The sequence below is a fragment of the Taurulus bubalis genome, assembly GCF_910589615.1.
Source record: "Taurulus bubalis genome assembly, chromosome: 18".
NCBI lineage: Eukaryota > Metazoa > Chordata > Actinopteri > Perciformes > Cottidae > Taurulus > Taurulus bubalis.
In genome coordinates this window covers 5654643-5672962 of record NC_136606.1, presented here as the reverse complement: position 1 = coordinate 5672962, position 18320 = coordinate 5654643, and the positions used below count along the sequence as shown (strand labels likewise).

The 18320-nt window shown below is 41.4% G+C and overlaps 1 protein-coding gene across 1 annotated transcript in view; it reads left to right on the top strand.

Annotated features, from left to right (window-relative positions):
- Positions 1–14333: 14333 nt before the first annotated feature.
- The window catches only part of ralyl (RALY RNA binding protein like), a gene marked incomplete at both ends in the record, with an annotated part of 43344 nt that continues 39357 nt past the window's right edge, over positions 14334–18320 (top strand). Inside the window, one exon of the mRNA XM_079234420.1 lies at positions 14334–14589. Coding sequence (XP_079090546.1) covers positions 14334–14589 — 256 coding nt within the window. The remainder of the gene's footprint in view (positions 14590–18320) is intronic.

Genomic DNA, 18320 nt, shown 5'->3' with positions numbered 1-18320 from the left:
ACATGTAAACAAAAGGGTTTCTCTACCAGTGCTGCATAAAAAACACTGATTAGTGGACAGATAGCGCATATAAATACACCGTACATAACATGTTTTACAACCGTGTCGCTTGAGATCTCTGAGGATTGCAAATTTCCTTAAACGTCATCACGCCATAATAAGCAATTCCCATATAATTAGGAAAGGTTATGACACATCAAACTGAAGAAAAAACATGTTGGTATCACTTTCCATGTCTGTGATGTATTATAAACATATGTGTTCATGATGATTTGTGCGTATATTTCATGAGGTGTTACATAATAATAATGCAGCATGATGAGTGACTAGCAATTAGCAAGTATTATGATACTTGACCAAATGCTTCATAGTGTTTTGTGGTGTTGTAAAACATGATTTTAAATCAAATATGAGTGCTTATACGCAGATTATAATGGATTGTGCATGTGTTTATACTGCTATATAGACATGGACAACATAGAGAGGGCCAAAGAGGGCGCATGAGTTTCCATATAAAGTTTATATTGTCATTTTTAAACAGATTAAAAAAAGATCATGTGTTCATTTATGGGACGAGGAAATGCAATTACAATGTGAGGTGAATAAACCATTTGAAAATAGTCTCAAAGCTGAAAAGATGGTGATGCTTTTTTCTCTCCTATAGCTCATGTAAAAGTTGACATTTTGAAGATACGTGTTTTTTTCAGGAGAGCAACAATACACTTGTAATGCTGCAGCCTCGGCCGTATAAACACACTCTTCACTTCAGGGACCACAATGTACAATGTGTGTGTGCGCAGGCACTGCACTGTATCTTGAAATATATATATATATATATATATATATATATATATATATATATATATATATATATATATATATATATATATATATGAGACAATGAGAATAGCAGCTGTTGGTATAGCTACACTGATGCAGAGGCTGGAGGAGGGGCGCAGTGCAGTGAAGGTATCCGGAGCGATTAAGAGTGAGAAGAAGCAGAGGTGATGGAGGGAAAAGCATCCGGCATGTCTATGCAGTGCGTCCGAGCTCCTCAGAGATCTGAGGCAGTAAACACTAAGCCGCCTGCAGCTCTGTCATACATATTATTGGGTTAGCGATGAAGGGAACCCGGGCTTAATCCTCTTCAACTCTGTAAGGCAAAGCAGGGAATCAGTGTGCAGTGATTATCACATGACAGTGTTTAGAGTTTGTTATTTTTATTAAAGTAAATGCATAACTTTGCAACAATAACGGCACGTGATAAGCGGAAATTTGAGGTGATTCATTTTGCGGTGATTACAGGATTGTTAAACGCTGTGGAGGAGAAGAAAAAAGAGAATCCACAAGGGAAGCTTATTATTGTGTAATACTCACTATTACTTCACCAACACATTAACAGGATTCACTCTTCCATGAAAAAGCTGTTTATCTATGTATTTAAAACTCCCTGGGATATGATGTGGCGAGGCTAAAAAAAACGTCTGTCATCTTTTCCCTCACACTGCTTTGATCATTGTGTGACCTCTCTGCACCCCTCTTCCTCCTCCTCCACCTCCTCCACCGCGGAGGTTTATGCACATAACGATTCATCCGGCGCTCTATCGGCATTAATAATGCAATCTGACAGATATTGTATAATGGCTGAGTATGAGGTGTCACTCACAGCAGCAAACAAGTGAGGAAATGGATGCTGTGATAAGGGGAGGGGAACTTATTATTCTAGCATTTGGCAGATATGGAGCCCTTAATCCAGGCGGATAAGATTTCACGTGACACTGTTGTTGTTTTTTTGGGAAGAGTCATTTTAAGTAATCTTTATTCCGAGTGAGGGACACGCAGATGGGTTTCATTTTGGGAATGAGAAATAGTTGCGAGGCCCGATGGGTTTGGACCATTTTAAAAGGTGCCCGCGTCGCCCTCAGGACAACATCCCCTCCCGAAATAACTTTTTCCATTTGAATGTTTTTTTGAGTTTCCTCTCAAGGGGATGTGAGCTAGAATGTCCCCATGGGTTCTGGCTCCAAGACTTTGCATGTCTTAGAGGATATAAACGGTTTCAGTCATTTTAAGCGTGAAATCCTTTTTCTTTTATTTAGTTATTCCCTCTAAAACACACAGACACACACACACACACACACACACACACACACACACACACACACACACACACACACACACACACACACACCTACGCACGTCTTTGCTCAGATAAAAATAAACTCTCAGATGATGTTTAAAAGCTCTTTTAGTAACCTCTGAGTCTTATTTTCGTGACGGAAATCATTCAGAAAGAGCAGGCGTCATGCCCCCCAAAAATGATTGATGTCTTATTTTGAAAAGGAACCCTTCAAATGCATATGATGATGAAGCCTCTTTCTGAACCTCCCTCCGACGACCTCGTCCTGTAATGTCTATTTTTATATTGTGTTTTGTGTTTGTCTCGTTATGCATGCACCCATATGGAGCGTGCGTGTTATTGCTCCAAGAGCAGAGGGAGAGTCGAGGGCAGCAGACAGACTCCGTGAGCCTCTCCTGCTACACAAAAGACGGCGTGTGCTGTCAAACTGTCAAAACTAATACTTCAAGGAGTGTCATCGGTCACCATGTGAGGTTCTCCGTTGCTTTTTTTTTTGTCTGCAGGGTTTCTGTACAAGCGGCAAGCGCCTATGCGTCGGCTTATGTTTTGTGTTTGGACACTTGTGTGTGTGTGTGTGTCCTTGTCAATCAGGGCAGCCACATTTGTGTGCGTACATTCAATATGTCTGCTTCTTTCTGACAAACATTAACACTCCGATCTGTTTAACAGAAGTCTGCAGCGTTCACTCTGCACGTCAGTAGACTTGATAAATGGAAATATGCCAAGCAGAAGAAAAAGGAAAATATATATACTGCTTCACCTCATGAAGCACGATGACGGCTTCACTGCCCAGGGGGCCCTTAAGGCTTCCCCTTGGGCTGCAACTAACAAACGCTTAAAAAAATCTGCAACTGTGCCTCGCAATTACTGCTGGGAGTAAGTGAGCTGTGGTTTGTCTAGTTTAGAAAAGGTCGCCATTAGCAGCCGTTACCTGCTGCAGTTGTGTCTGTACATTTGCAAGAGGCAGAGAGAGAACGCGTATCTTATTGTCTCTGCAGTTCTTCTTGTTTCTGAATTATTTAGACGAGTAAACTCTTCAAACAGTGCGGCTGTCAGCAAATATTGAGATTGTTTTAATTGCGCTTTACTGTTAAACTACAAACGCTGAGCAATTAACGGGAAATGAAATGAGGGGGGCGTGATGAAGTGTCTATAGACAGACAGGGAGGGCGGGAGCCATTTTTTAATGGATACCGCACATGCAGCCAACCAATTAAATAAAGCTGCGTGTTGAACATTCAATTTCCCCTTTGTAAAAGACACAATATTTGTTTGTTTCCTGTCTCTGCGTTCTGCTGCGCGGCAATACCAATACTTTCTTTGGATTTAAATTTGCACCGTGCGCCGGCGAGAATGTGAGACGTGTCATATTCTCAAGTGTTGCGGGTTATTGAGATTCGGAACCGTAAATGCAGGGCCTGCTAAGTCTCGTTTGATTTTAGGAAGCCATGCCCTTCAGGCCACGAGGCTGCTTTGATATGCACATTTTAAATGGAGGGGAATCAATTGAATTGAACCCCGAGCAAGCTCTGCTTTTGTCTTAAATTCCTTCGTGCTTGCAAAAAAGTCATTGATTTTGGACACACCTGTATGTTTCTCAGATCTATAAAACTAAAGAATGGGTGAAACAAGTGCATTCGTTATTCTTTGGTTGCGGGAAGCTTACTAAATAGTTCTACAGCCATGCACACGGTGCACTGTGTTTGACCTTCTGGACTTATTATTAACATGCAGTCTATGTTTCTGCAGAGGGGCTCATATTCAGTATCTCTGTCTGCCTGTGTTTAGGAAGGGGAATAGAAGAAGGCTGAGGACTGGAGTGAAAGTTGCATGTCTCGGTTTCTGAGTGCACATTACTGTGAGTGCACATTACTCTGTCTGGACAGTAAGCTGCACATTGTTTAACGTAGATGATCGTACGCTGCTCTGTTACAATGTGGACTGTAATGTTTATACATGCCACTAAATCTATTGGGATGTAAAACATTTGGTCATGAACCAGGAAGTATAAAGAGCGTTGAGGTCCACGTAACGAGGAGGTCACGGTAGAAGGTGAGAAGACGAGGAAGACAGGGGAGTCACTGTTCTGTCTACAGCCAGAAGGAAACGATGATTCATGCATCGCATCACTTAAATACTCAAGTAGCGACACTTCAGTAGTCATTTTAAATCCAACTATGATGTTTTTCTTAAACTTAACAAAGTTGTTTCCTTTGAAGCCGAAAGTTTATTTTGAAATGCCTGTCTGCACGTGTTGCTGGACATTTTGTAGGAGAACGCAAGAATGATGAGTAATGACTTTCTGAGATATACAAACTGTTGTATGATGACATGTTGTATAATTTAAACCCAAAACATTTTATTTTATATTAAACCCCTTTTTGGTACTATATATATATATATATATATATATATATATATATATATATATATATATATATCAAAATCAAAATCACCATTAAATTGAGTAATGGCCTCTCTATACTGAGGTTTACATTGTGACTAGTGGAGTCTGTCGCTAACGAATGGGATTCAGAAAACTACATGCAGTTGCATCATGCGCACAATTCACACAATGAAGACAACATCGATTGTTATTTAGTCATTCAAGAGAATTTGCCACATTCACAATTTCTTTTGTATTTAGAATATTCTATTGAACAAAATTCACGAGTGGTCTTCAGTGGTCTTTTATTGAAGTCCTGCACAGAAAGTCTGCCTTTCTCCACTGCCCAAAAACCCTTTTGTATGTGAATTAAAGGGCCAGTTTGTCACATTAAGGGGGTCTATGTTATTAATAAGTAGGTTTGAATGAGTCTTCGTAGGCAGCAGGACATCTTCACACAGTATGCTATGTTTCTACAGAAGCCCTGAAGGGACAAACCAAACACTGGCCCTAAAGCCATTCATGGTTTCTCACACGCGCTTAGCACGCGGTAGAAGTTTGAGCTAAACAGTAGGTTTATCAAACAGTGGGTTTATCAAAATTGCTAAAATAAGCATTAAAGAATCCAATCAAACATACAATGAAAACTATATTTGAGAGGTTTGACATTTTTGTTTACTTATTTCTTGGGGAAATTGACCACAACTGAAATTTAAAGGAGTATATCTTTCCAGAATTTGCATCAACCACTAACTCAACATTGATTTCTCCTTCACTATAAACACAGACAGTCACAGAGAAGATTGTATTTGCTGTACCACTCAAGCTGGGACAAAGCGCACAGACGTTAAAAGGCCTAATAGCACCTAAAGTAAATTGAGTGGAGAGTCATTTCATTGTCTCGTGGTCGAAGGATACAACCATTGACTGAACGGTTGCAGAAAGACAAGTTATTAAGTTTGTAACACGTATTCCTCTCAAGGCATAACAATTATCCCCAGATAATTACTTGATTATTGTGATGCAGAAGACATGCGGGAAAGAGGAAAGATACATCTACAGCAAACTGACTGGAATAAACCTCCCAGATCGCCATTGATTCGCCAATTTACTTTAATGCGTGGCTGCAACCTCTAATGCCGCACTCATTTGACTGATTGCTTCTCCGGCCGTTGTAATTACCAGATGTCTTCAGCCAGGGGCTTTGTATTTCACACAGGTGAGGGACAGACTTTGTCTCAATTAGCTTTTGGTTTTATCTCCTCTCCCTTTCTCTACACCTCACACCTCAGTGGCGCCGACAAGGATGTTTGTACCTGCTGTACACAGCGGCACTATCGGCTCGATCCTTGGCATGACTTTGAAGATTAGTCACCGAACCGTGAAGAAGCTTTTGAAGTGTTGGGGGATTCTTTGAAGTTTTGCGATGCATTTTTTTTTTTCTTCTTTTTTTCTCGTCAATGCATTACACAAAGTTTCTGCTACCTTTTGAACATTTAGTCTGGCAATAAGAGGAGGGCGCAGTCACAGGCATCAACATAACATGATGGAGATTTGTATCATCAAAGTCCATCTGAGGGGTGTTTCAAACCGATGTCTCCGGCATACGTAGGTCCCTTCACGCTCCGCCGTCAATGCAGTTTTCTGAGATAAGCATATTCCTCTCTGGGAGAAAACTGTGGATACTTTCCTGTGTTAAATGTTCATATTTTAAGTCGCCATGTTTAACCAACAAGTGGATTGAGAAACTATAATTGTGTGAAACGACTTACCCACGGCCCTGAATACCAACACTTCTAAGATGTTTATTCCTGGCGATGAATGATTATAAACTCTGCTTCCATTTTTGCACTTGGCAGGCAACATTATTACGAAATGAAACTGACATTGGAAACGGCAAAGCAGGAAAAACCTGCCCATTGAAGCCTGATGGCCACGTAAAAGACAGCCGTAGCCAAATCTTTTCTTGGCCAACTCTGCATGTGTAGGCTGACTCTCCCTGGCTGCTTCCCTCGATACAAAATGAATGGATTTCCGGTCGCTTGATTGATGGTGTTGCTTGATGTGTGAGCGCGTGGTCGGTGCAGCTGCACTTCACCGCCAGCAGAAATACTACGCACACACACACATAAACCCGAGGAGGGAGAGAGGGGCAAGCGTCTTCTCGTGGAACTGTTTCAAACGACAGGCTTACGGGCAAAGGGGCGGCTGCTGCTGGGCAAAGCCTCTCTGCTGACACACAGGTCATGGCAAGGCTACAGATGGCCGGCCAGCCCCTCTGTGCAACACCACCAGAGGAGAAGCTACGCCAAATATATCGTCCCTATAACCTCTTGGACTCCAAAACAGAACACACACCATTCATTCGCATTGTCCGCAATGGGAGCAAAGTGCACCGACTTTGAAAAATGTGCTTATTTTGATGATGCCGTACAGATGATATTCCCACTCTCCTGCATAATAACTCCATAAACGAAAGCTGTGAATTGTAAGGTCATTTAAATTCCACTGAGCTGTTGCCAAGCCTTTGAAGCCCCCCAAAAAAAATTGCCTGTCATCCTCTTACAATGCAGACTATTGAGCATAGTGCGGCTCACAGGGCCGCCCATAAATAAGAGATATCCTACTGCAAACTGTTAATTGTGTGAGCGGAGAACAAGATTAAATGCAATGTAATACTCAAACCAGGGCTGCAGTTTGTGTTTGCAGTACACTTTTAAAAGTGTGGATTGATGCTCGTAATGAAGAGTTGGAGCTTTGTTTTACTTCTCCTGCAGAGTAGATGTTAATAAATGCTAATTTGCCCCCATTAAAAATTTGTCCCAGCTGCAGCTGCAACTTGGAGCGCTAATGATGACACATCCAGATTTAATGAGGAGAGCAGAACGGTCAACGGCCAAATATATTAGACCTCTACTACATTTGAGCACATTTTAACTCATTGGTGTCGGTTATGCCGTTTTACTTGTTTCATTCGTCTAGATTTTAATGCAGTTTGCGGGTCAGCATTAGTTTTACTGCAATTGCACCAGATTCATTTGCAGAATAGTCGTAGAAAGCCAGAGGCATAAATCAGGACAGTTGTTTCCACTGTATTGTATTGTATTGTGTTGGCTATCATTTCAATATTCTTTGATTTTTAAAGTGGTAATAATGAACATTTTCATATTAAGAACAGATCACATACTTGTGTGTGGAGGTCTCACATCGTAATAAACCCACAGAGAATCATCACCCGTCTCTATATAAGTTGATCTTAGTGTAGTTGGTGATATTCATTTGTCAGTGAAAACTAATTGTGATTGCAGGTTTATGGACGAACACAGACCAGTCCAGCAGTCAGTTGCAATATGTAGTTTTATACACACTTAATATTACATTTTTCCCAGATAATTTTGTCAAAACAATATGCAAAGTCTCCAAGTGTCTTACAGTTACTAGATTTATAGTTACTCCTATTATAATGAAACTGCTGGTATCAAAGTGTATATAATAATGATACTGGAGATGAATATGATCATATATCAGCCTGCAGCCCTTCAGGAAATAATTAACTGCTGTAAAGCAAAGTATTAGTTTTTAAAATGGAGCGTTAAAGTGAATGCAATAGGCATGAAAGTTGAAGAAAATTGAGTTTGAGAGTGAATGTGCAGAGCTGGAAAGTTTGAAGGTTTATTTTCAGCATATTCCCAGGAGAGTGGGCTTCACTGTGCGCCGGTACTTTCCCATTTCTATTTCGTGATCCTTCATTTAGACGGAGATAATCAGTTGCATTCAGAGCATCTGATAAGTGCATTAAACATGAGGCATCGCTCGAGTAGCCAACAGTAGAGCAGTTAGACCCACTGCCACCTGACCTTGAGTATTTTTAATTTGTTGTGTCTTGTACTAAACTGAAGGATTGCAACATGCAGTCCTCCATCACTGCGTTAGTGTTGCTATACGACGGGTGTCTCATAAACACCCTGATTGTGTTTGGGAACAAAACAGCTGCTATTTGTCTGATTGCTCTTGGTGTGAAGATGAGGATATTTCACTGCACCGAGTAGAGAAAGCCTTTAAATATCCCGCGGAGGGGAAACTTTAAAAACAATGTGTCATAAAACAGCCCGCTGCCATACTAACCCATCCAATTGGATTAAGAGAGATTGATATATTCCGCGCTCAACAGCTCGATGTGTTTGACCGGATTAGTTTCAACTCTGTGCAGCTGTATGCTGCCGTTGGAAGAAATGAAATCTTGTCATTGCACTTGAAGTGTTCCCCTGTCCATCACAAACAGCCGACTCCCCCTGGACAAATAAATTCCACTCGTATATCATCCCGTGTCTGCCGCGCCCCGGCACACACAAGTTTCCTCCCACCTCGTTTTCCCCATTTCCCCACTGCAGGTGAATGAGGGCCAACTGGCTTCATTTGCATCGTAGCTAATTGTATCTTTGCTCCGGGCTTTCTGATAGTTAATTTATTTTCTGAAAGGTTGGGGCTGCAAAGCGTATAAACACTATGTAGTGAAATGAGGTTTGCTGCAGGTGTAAGAGGAGGCTGGGAAAGACTGTGATCAAATGTATAAGGTACAAACGGTATAGTCTTTCTCCCCAGACCCTATATTAAACCACTCAAGTAAGAGTATTCTCAAAAATATAAGAAAAACACTGAATATTTTGTACCTTTTTTATTTTTAAATGTAGTATAATAGTTAAGTTATTACAAGTTAAAGTGTCACCAGCAGTTAAAAAACTAAAGCTTGGGATTCTTCAGAACACCCTTTTTGGAATATGGTCCTACCAGTATATACAAATATTACAGGTTAGTAATTAAAGATGAGTCCATGATACATGCAGAGGCCTATTGGACAAGCTGTGAGCCTTAAATATTATAACATGGCTTGTATTGCCGTATTATATGACATGCTGTAAAAATAACTCAGACAGATTATCGCGATACAAAGGTACCGTATCACGGTACTTTCCTTGTTCAGAAACGCTAGCATCTATTTGCCTCATGAGAGATAATAGCTTCTTTCTCTGTAGTTTCTTTAGCTGTCAAATGCTCCAATATGTTACTAAACTTTGTCAGTCTGCCATTTGGTGCTGGGCAGGTAGCACACAGTGTTTATCTGGGTTTTTTTTATGCTGCATAAACTGCCTGCTGCAGCTGGAAATGAGTCACTTCAAGCTCCTCGATTAACATTACAAATGTAACTTTATTATCCAAAAGAGAAAATTGCATAAACGGATAAAAGGTACCAATACAAAACAAGCGAAAGAATACAGGCAATCAATACAAGGAATGATAAAAAGCCCTCCGCTGGTCTCCCACTGTGTTGTACCCACTGTATATTCTTCTAAAACGAGCATGGAAGAGGGTTATTCAGGACCTTTCAGCTTGGGTTTTAAGACTGATGGTAGTATACAAAAGCACACAACCCATGATGTCACCTCACATTATTATAGGTTTGGAAAAATAAAAACACTTAACCCAAGAGATGTTCCTGTTTTCTGTTCTGTGTTGCTCTGGAAAAATTGAATCCCTCCGTTTGATAGTTGTAAATAGTGATGCTGTGTAAATGTCCCAATCACTGTAAGTCATATATGCGTTTACAGCGCTTCAAGCACCCTTGGCAGGCCGGATCAGAGTTGTTTTGCTTCCTTTTATAGACCCTCTTTGCTGTAGCTGTCTACTTACTGAGTTGAATTTCAGCTCAACACTTTATACCTTGACTCATGAAGCCAAAGGGCAGCTGATTGAAAATGTGGAGGGAAAATTAGGTTTATCTCTCTCTATCTTGAAGATCAAACTCGTTTTTCCAGCCGCAGGTAGAGTCGTGGATATGACATTTAATTGTCCACTTTCCAGGTCATATTGAATCAAATTTCATTCCCCTTCAAATCGGACAAAATGCTGTGGTTGCAGTTTGTCTTTGGGGGCTAGAATAGCTTCGTCCTCTTTCAGAAAAGTGAATTTATGGCTGGTCGCACCACAGAAATGCTCTCCAGCCTACAATACAAATAGCCGCATTGATTTACAAATTGAGGGAATCTATTTTCTCGCTTGTTGCCATTGCTTTCACCAGCAGAGAGACACATTTTAAGACAAGATATAAATGGAAGGAGTCCATGAAGCAATTATTCCACTTCTGCAGTACATGGCAGCAGCAGCACTGGAAAAAGGTGTATCAGGCTATATACCTTTCTCTGTTCTGTCTCACTGAGCAGCTCCTCCAGCCTTCCCTCAGTCCGTCGAGCTGCCTTGGCAACAATCAGAGCGGAGTGGCTGAGGCATGGCGAAGAGAAATGTACAGTGGTGGAGTGGTAGGAAATTACAAAAGGAATCAATTCAATGAGTTCCCTCCCTCCATGAAAAAAAAAAAAAAGTCTATAAATCAGGTAGGTGGCCAGAGCCAAACAACAAGCTTTAAAGAGCCTGTCTACCAAGACGCACTGCGTTACCGAGCAAAATACAACGCTGGAATATGGCTTCTTCTCTCCTAAATCATGTCTTTTTTCACTCAACCGCTTCCCCTACACTGCAGTGCTGTCAAAGCTCTGACCTTGGTGGTTTTCCCGGTGACCTTATCTATATTTCTTTATCAATTGGATGAGAATGCTATGTTTTATTTGTATATTATACCGTATTAAAGCCAAGGCATGCCGGGATGTTCAGCAATGCAACAAGAGCAAAGTGCTTCATTCCAAAAGGAGACATCCACCTTTTGAAAAATGTGACACCTATTCTGACAGGACCACATTGGCATGAAAGAGAAAATGAAGACTTAACTGTCTCCTGCTCTTTACTGACAAAAAGGCAGTGGTGCAGAAGCTGTAATCATTTTTAAAGAGCGGTGCTTTGAACACCAGGTCATCATTTTCTCTCTAAAAGCCGTTTGTAGACAGAATTTCTGGGTTGAAGCTCTTCTTTGTGCTTTTTTTTTGATAAAAAACTTCAAGTCATCGGAACAATCATTTTGCCAATTACACTCCCGATGCCTCTCACTTCCTTCTTTCTCCTCACGACGCTATCACCTCATAGGATGAGAAGCTTAATGGAGGTTGTAAATAAACTAAACGGCAAGGTCAGCAGGAAAACCACTGATGGAATAAATTAGTGTCCTGCGCTAAAGAAAACAACAGAAGACAACATGAAATATTACGGTAAGGAGTGGTAAAAGGGCTTCGTGACCGCTGCCCACTCCTGATTTATCTGAGGAGAGAGGCAATCTAACGCTTCTCCACTGATTTGTCACGTCCCCTGACCTGTCCACGGACATCAATATGGGATGGGTGTCAGACCGTGGGCTAAAACTACCGTTAGCTGGCCGCCGTGGCGCTCATTTGAGTTAGCACACATATGTGTGTGTGCCGCCGCCAGATTAATTTCCAGTATGCGCCGCTGATAAATGTCAAGGCCACTTGAGAGATGGGGAGCGGCAGTTTTATTCCCACACACACACCCACGTGCAGAAATAACACACGCCAATGCAGCACCGTAAACAGCGAAATCGTAACGCACACTGGTGTGATGTGGGATAGTCAAGTGTGGAAGCAATATACTGTATGTGACGTAATGCTAAAAACATGTGCTGCCAAGTGAAATAATGTCTGTTTATCCATGAATGAGCAGCCGGATGTCTAGCATGATCTCAGTCTCAGGTGTAATGGACGCCTGACAGGAAAATCTCTCTCAGCGAATCACATGACTGCTCTCGCATTTCCTGGATGACTGGTCATTTCCCTCATCATCTACTGTCGGTACGGAGAGGGTGACCTTACGGTGGAATGTAACCATCGCTCCAGTTTGTGAATCGCATAATTCGCAACATAATCTCATGCACCGCTATAATTAGCTGAATAAACCCATCATGGTGTAGAGACGTCACAATACAACTACATTGTGTAATTGTGAAGGAAAAGAGGCCACACAGTGTCTGCAGCCTCTTGCAATGGAACATTACGTTGATTAAAGGTAAAAGAAAAAAGACTTCTTGTGACACAATGTGTGCAGTGTGTGTGTATGTGTGTGTGTGTGTGTGTCCATGCAATATTCCAACAACATCAGTGTTACCTTGGTAACTAATCCCATTTACTGAGGATTGGATCCATTATTCAGGTTCTTCCTCTCAGAGCTGAATAGTTGTTATCACGGTGTGTCAGGGACAGAGACTCAGAGGAGGCAAATATTGAATATTCAGTGTTTTCTTCACAATATTGCACAATATTCAATGCACAAAGTGTAATCCATTTTTGCAATATACACTGTTATAAAACCCTGCTATAAAAACTAAATTATCTGAGTGCATAAAAAAGAATATCAATAGGAAACATGTAGGATCTATTCACGTATCCATATTCTTTATGCTGGCATTGGATATAAAACATGAATTGTTCAACAGTGCATCCTTTCCTTGGGGGTTATAATGTCCCTGTTTCTGCAGCCAATCATCTTTCATAAAAACATCCAGGTGAAGAAAAAGGTCACTTAGAAATAATTGCAAGGGAGGCCTACAAAAGCCGTAGGTAATGTGCGCCGATAACTTGACAGCACAAAAAAAGTCTGAATAAAACTGTAACATGAATTACAGCCTCCGCATTCTGTGATCAGTGAGACGGCACACAAAGCATTAGGGATGCAACAATATGGGTATTGAGATTGCAACGCTTTCCCACTGACAGCTACTGTATTTGGTTTCTCACAAAGCAAACAATATTCATATATTGTTGCTCCTTCTAATTCTCCCAGTCAGTCATCCAGTGGTAGCATTTCACCCATGAAAACAATGTCGCGTAGGTAAGCAGTTGACTGGCCAATGACCTTGCATAATAATGCAAGAAGGTAAACCCTCCTCAACAAAAGCCTTCAACAAAAAAGTGTCTGTTTACAATAAATTGATTTAGATTCCAACAAATTGATGTATTGATTTAGTGTTTTATGAAGCCTCAAAGTGCTCACTGTTAAATACATAAATAAGACATTGTGAAGTAAATAATTACCTGAATAGAGTCAAATGAAACCTATGAATAAGACAGTACATTCTGAATTAATCTAATTAAAACTTTGCTCATCATTCTTATTTACATGTTAACATAGTTATTATATATTTGATTATAGAATTCAATTACAATACAAGTATATCATTTCAGTTTTGATCTATTTATTTGTATTTATTTCATAACGCTACTTTTCAGACAGTGAAATGCCCTCAGCCTCTCAGCCGGCAGGTAGCTAGTTAGCAGATAGCTAACTAGCTACCTGCTTTCGGCAAACACAGAGACACTTCTTTCCTATTCAGAGTCGTGTGATTTCTCTCTGAAACATCTTTGAAATCAAAGAATGTAAAGTTTGTGAAGCCTGTAAAGTTAATTTAAAAGAAGAGAAGTGTGTAGTATGTGTATTGTGTTTATTTATTTTTTCTTTGCTTAAGGTGAGTTCAAAGTGAAGAGCAGATGTTAATGGCAGCAGTTAAGTTAAGTTAATTATTGTCAATGTTGAAACATTCACTGTTTCTCTGTGGTTTCTCCAACCAGCAGGAGTTAGCTAGTAAGCTAGCGGGCGGTTGGTAGCATCCTGCTGGGGGCATGAAAATGATACAATTACACAATTTAGGGTTCTAGTTTAGTAGGTTAGTCATATATTTTAAAATATATAACAATTTATTTCCTAATGTCTTATTTCATGATAACAAACTTTGGGGTTTTATGGTGTTTAGCAGTATTAGCTGGAGTTAGCCTGCCCCAAACCTCTAAAGCTATGTCCTCCCCTCCCCCTCCCCCCACTCTGTCTGTGTCCCAGGAGGGCAACTGGAAGAGAATGACTGGTAAACTCCAGACCAGCAACGTGACCAACAAGAATGACCCGCGCTCCCTAAACTCCAGAGTCTTTATCGGCAACCTCAACACAACCATCGTCAAGAAGACCGACATAGAGGTCATCTTCGCCAAGTACGGCAAGATAGTGGGTTGCTCTGTGCACAAAGGTTACGCCTTCGTACAGTACTTGAACGAGAGGAACGCCCGAGCAGCCGTGTCCGGAGAAAATGTCCGTATCATCGCTGGACAGCCTCTTGGTGAGTCTTTTCTCTTTTTCACTCCAATGTTCTGCATTGTTTGCATTGCAGATGCAATGAGAAACTCGTGAAAGGCCAGCGAGATACAGCTTGTACGTCACTTTACCAGAACACTTTCCCCTTGAATTACAGAATGTTTCGTTAGAGCCTGTTCTTTGCTCGAGGAATGGATTGCCTCTCTCGGGAACACAAAATGCCGCGGGCGTCTCTCAGACTTTTAGTTTAGAATCTCCCTGGGCTCCTAAATGCTGGAGTGTCTGTGTTTGTTGTCACGCTGTTTTTGGAGAAAAATCCCTGCTGAATCCGTTAAATGATCCACTGGTGAATGTAAGCACAGTTTGATTTTCAACATTTACCAGGCAGCAGCATGCACAAAGTATGTCAAAGTTCTTGAGACATGCGTCTTAGAGGCAGCCGTTGTTAAGTGGCAAGGGATGCGGAAACAATATGCTGTGCAAGCATCGATTTTTCTATTGCGCATGCACTTTATAATGGGTTTACTTTTGGAGACGTGGGCTGTGAAATGTCTTTTATTCACATTAGTTTGTCTGTGAGGAGCATTGTCTTGAGCTTTATCTTGTTAAACCATCTTTGTGAAGCCTGGGGATGAATTGCAAAGATGCAGCGGAGCTAATTCCTAGACACTACTGCTTTAAAACATGTTTTTTTTAAATAATCACGACTGGATGAAACTACAGGCAGCCAACAGACCTTTTGATTTAAGTACTTGAAATGTGTTTGGTGTTTCAACTAGGGAACCTGAGGTTCAGAGTGCAAAGAGTGCACCACTGCCTGTCAGTGTGTAGCACAGTTAAAAATATCAGCAGGAAACCATCAAAGGGAGCAGTGCATGATGGAAGTAAAGAGTGGAACTGGAAAGAATTATTATGTGACTGTGGAATATGAACAGAGTGGGTAGTTGGCATTTAGGCTCTGACTTTGTAACTCCCCACAGTGATGCACCAAGCTCACCCAGCAGAGTGATAATAACTCCCCCCCTGAAGGGAATTTAGATTCAGAACTCACAATGGGACCCTTGTGTGAAGGTGTGGCACATGTTTGGTGTTTCAACCGGGGACATCGGTGATGAGAAACCCCTCGTTTCCACAAAGCTCTGTGTATGCAAGTCAATTGAAGTCCATTCATTATGGAAACTTCAATGATCTCAGATGTGGTTGCGAAACGCAAAACTGGCTACACACCTGACAGTCCAATCTTCTACTTATTTGTCTCCATGCATTCATGGTCTTGTTTTTGTCTCGATAATGCTCCATATATACATTCCATAAGACTGGATGGCAAAAATCCATTTATGTGTTGACTTTTCTTTCCATCCATAACCATATAATATAAAAACCGAGGCTTAAAGACTGCAAGGGTGCGAGTATATTACAGAAGTAAAACTTTTTTAGATCAAAAGGCAGATGGAAGATTAATTGGCTGCTTTCACCCCTCTAGTTTGGTTAATTTCGTCCGACTGCACGTCGTTATTATGAATGATAACAGGTCGAGAAAGGACTGTCCAAAAGTCCCTTTGAGCGCTCCCAGATAACTGGTGTGAACATCAGGGATATGTGGACGAGACGCCTTGTACAGTAATGATTTGAGGCTTATTATGCAGCTGCTTGGACAGATTTTGAACCTGTTAATCAGGGAAAAAACCTGTGCTGATGTTAACAGATTCAGTAGTGATGATAATTCAATTCAGTTTATTTTATATAGCCCAACATCACAAATACAAGTTTGCCTCGGAGGGCTTTACTATCTGTACACATAACATGCCTGTCCCGGGACCTCACATCGGCTCAGGAAAAACTCCCCAAATAAAGATAACAACTTCCCCTCTCCCGGTGGAGACTTTGGGAGGCTAAAGTGTTGCATCAGCTGTGGTTTGGGTATGAAGATGGTGCCTTTGTGTCCACTGGCTTGAAGATGCACAGCCTAACCGCTCATACACTCTGCCTCTCCATTAAACCGTATCCTCAGGGTGGATTCTTGGGGGTTTGGGTTGCAAGTTAAAGAAGAAAACTTTTTTGCAAGATAATAAACACAACTGAGGTAACTGGTTCAAGGGCATTACCCACTGAAAACAATATTCCCCAGACTGTTAACTCCTGTGTTAATGAATGTTGGCTAATGTGCAGGAAAAAAACATAAGAATATTCAAAGAGAGACAATACAGAGCTCATTTAAAGGTTGCTGTGTCTCCTCTGCATCAAAAGGATAGATTATCGGCCTACTTTTTCTTTCCAGACTGCATTTATCAACCTAAACATCAAAACAATTATCTGCCTCGACTGTCCCAGCCTCTTCTAAAAATCCATCTAGCTGCTGAGAGACCTATTCTTCATTTGCTGTCCTATAGTAAAGATGATGGCTGTTCTATGAAGGCCTGTTTGGTTTGACAGGTATGAAATGTAACCTTTCCACACCAAACTAATCGGATGCCAAGACGTGACTTTCTGATCTGATATCGCTGCAGCAATGGATGAAGGATGGAAAAGACAACAATCAACAGCGAGAAACAGAGAGCTCTGTTTGCTTTATTAATGGTGGTTAACGTTGTCTTTGCTTCTTTCATTAGTTTCATATTTGGCAATAAGAATGTTAGCAGAAAAACACATCAGTTATTAAAACAATGGACCATCGCCAGTCAGGGCCAAAAAACCATCACTGAGCACTCTGCTCTTTCCATAATCAGTGTCAGTGAGTTATTTGTTACTTTTCTGCAAATCATTTGACTCCCTTCACGTTTGATTGCTTGCTTCTGGTTGAGAAAGCAACTGACCTCGCAGCAATGCAACCCTGCCCTCCTTGTTATAGCACTCAATCTGCAAGTCGTGTGGCGGGACAATGACTGCGAGATGCATCCTTAATTGACAATTAAGGACGCTCTCAGTCTCAACCTCTCAAGCTGATGCTTTTTATATTAGCATGGCGGAGCAATGAATCGGCCACGTCGTGATTTGTAGTCGATGAATGACCTTCCGCAAATGATCTGTCTTCCTGTTGGAGAACTTTTCAATAAAGGGATGTTTTAAGTTGAGATCGCATCTGGAGGTGAGCATATATTGTGAGTGGGGGAGCTGCATTCATATATGTTAGGTGTGCATGTGTATGTGTTACAACCACCGTTGGCTGCTGAGATCACCCACAGCCCACATAAAGAGAAGCAGAGCATGTTCTTGTGGAGGCAGTGGTCACTGCTCAAGAGGTCAGTGGAAGAATCACATCATACTACGACTGCACAGATCCACCTCAGCTGCTCCGACGCACCGGTGATGACTAAGCTCTGCACTCGATGACACAAGCGGCAAGGGTCATAGCCTGCCGCCGCCACAGAAGATAAGACTGTCACTGTGTGTGTGTGTCTGAGAGCATGGATGAAAAAAAAGCTGATGAACAAATGCAAAAATTCTATTATAGCACAGCTGGCAGCGGCTTCCTCCTCCCGCCCCCTCAGCTCAGTGAAAAAAAAGTGGATGCTCCATTACCCTATCTATGGATAGTGATTCGCAAGATCACATCGAGGATTGTGAGCACAGCAATCATTACTAAATAGCAGTGCGTGCAGTGCTATTCTGGATGGCAGTGTCTCTCCGCAATTCAGAGTTACGAGCATGAAGAAATTCCTCTAAAAGCCCTCCGCATGAACACCTCCATCTTCCTGCACGGGGCTGAAACACTCAAAGCCAGACGGCGGCGCAATTAATTAGATTAAGCACACAACT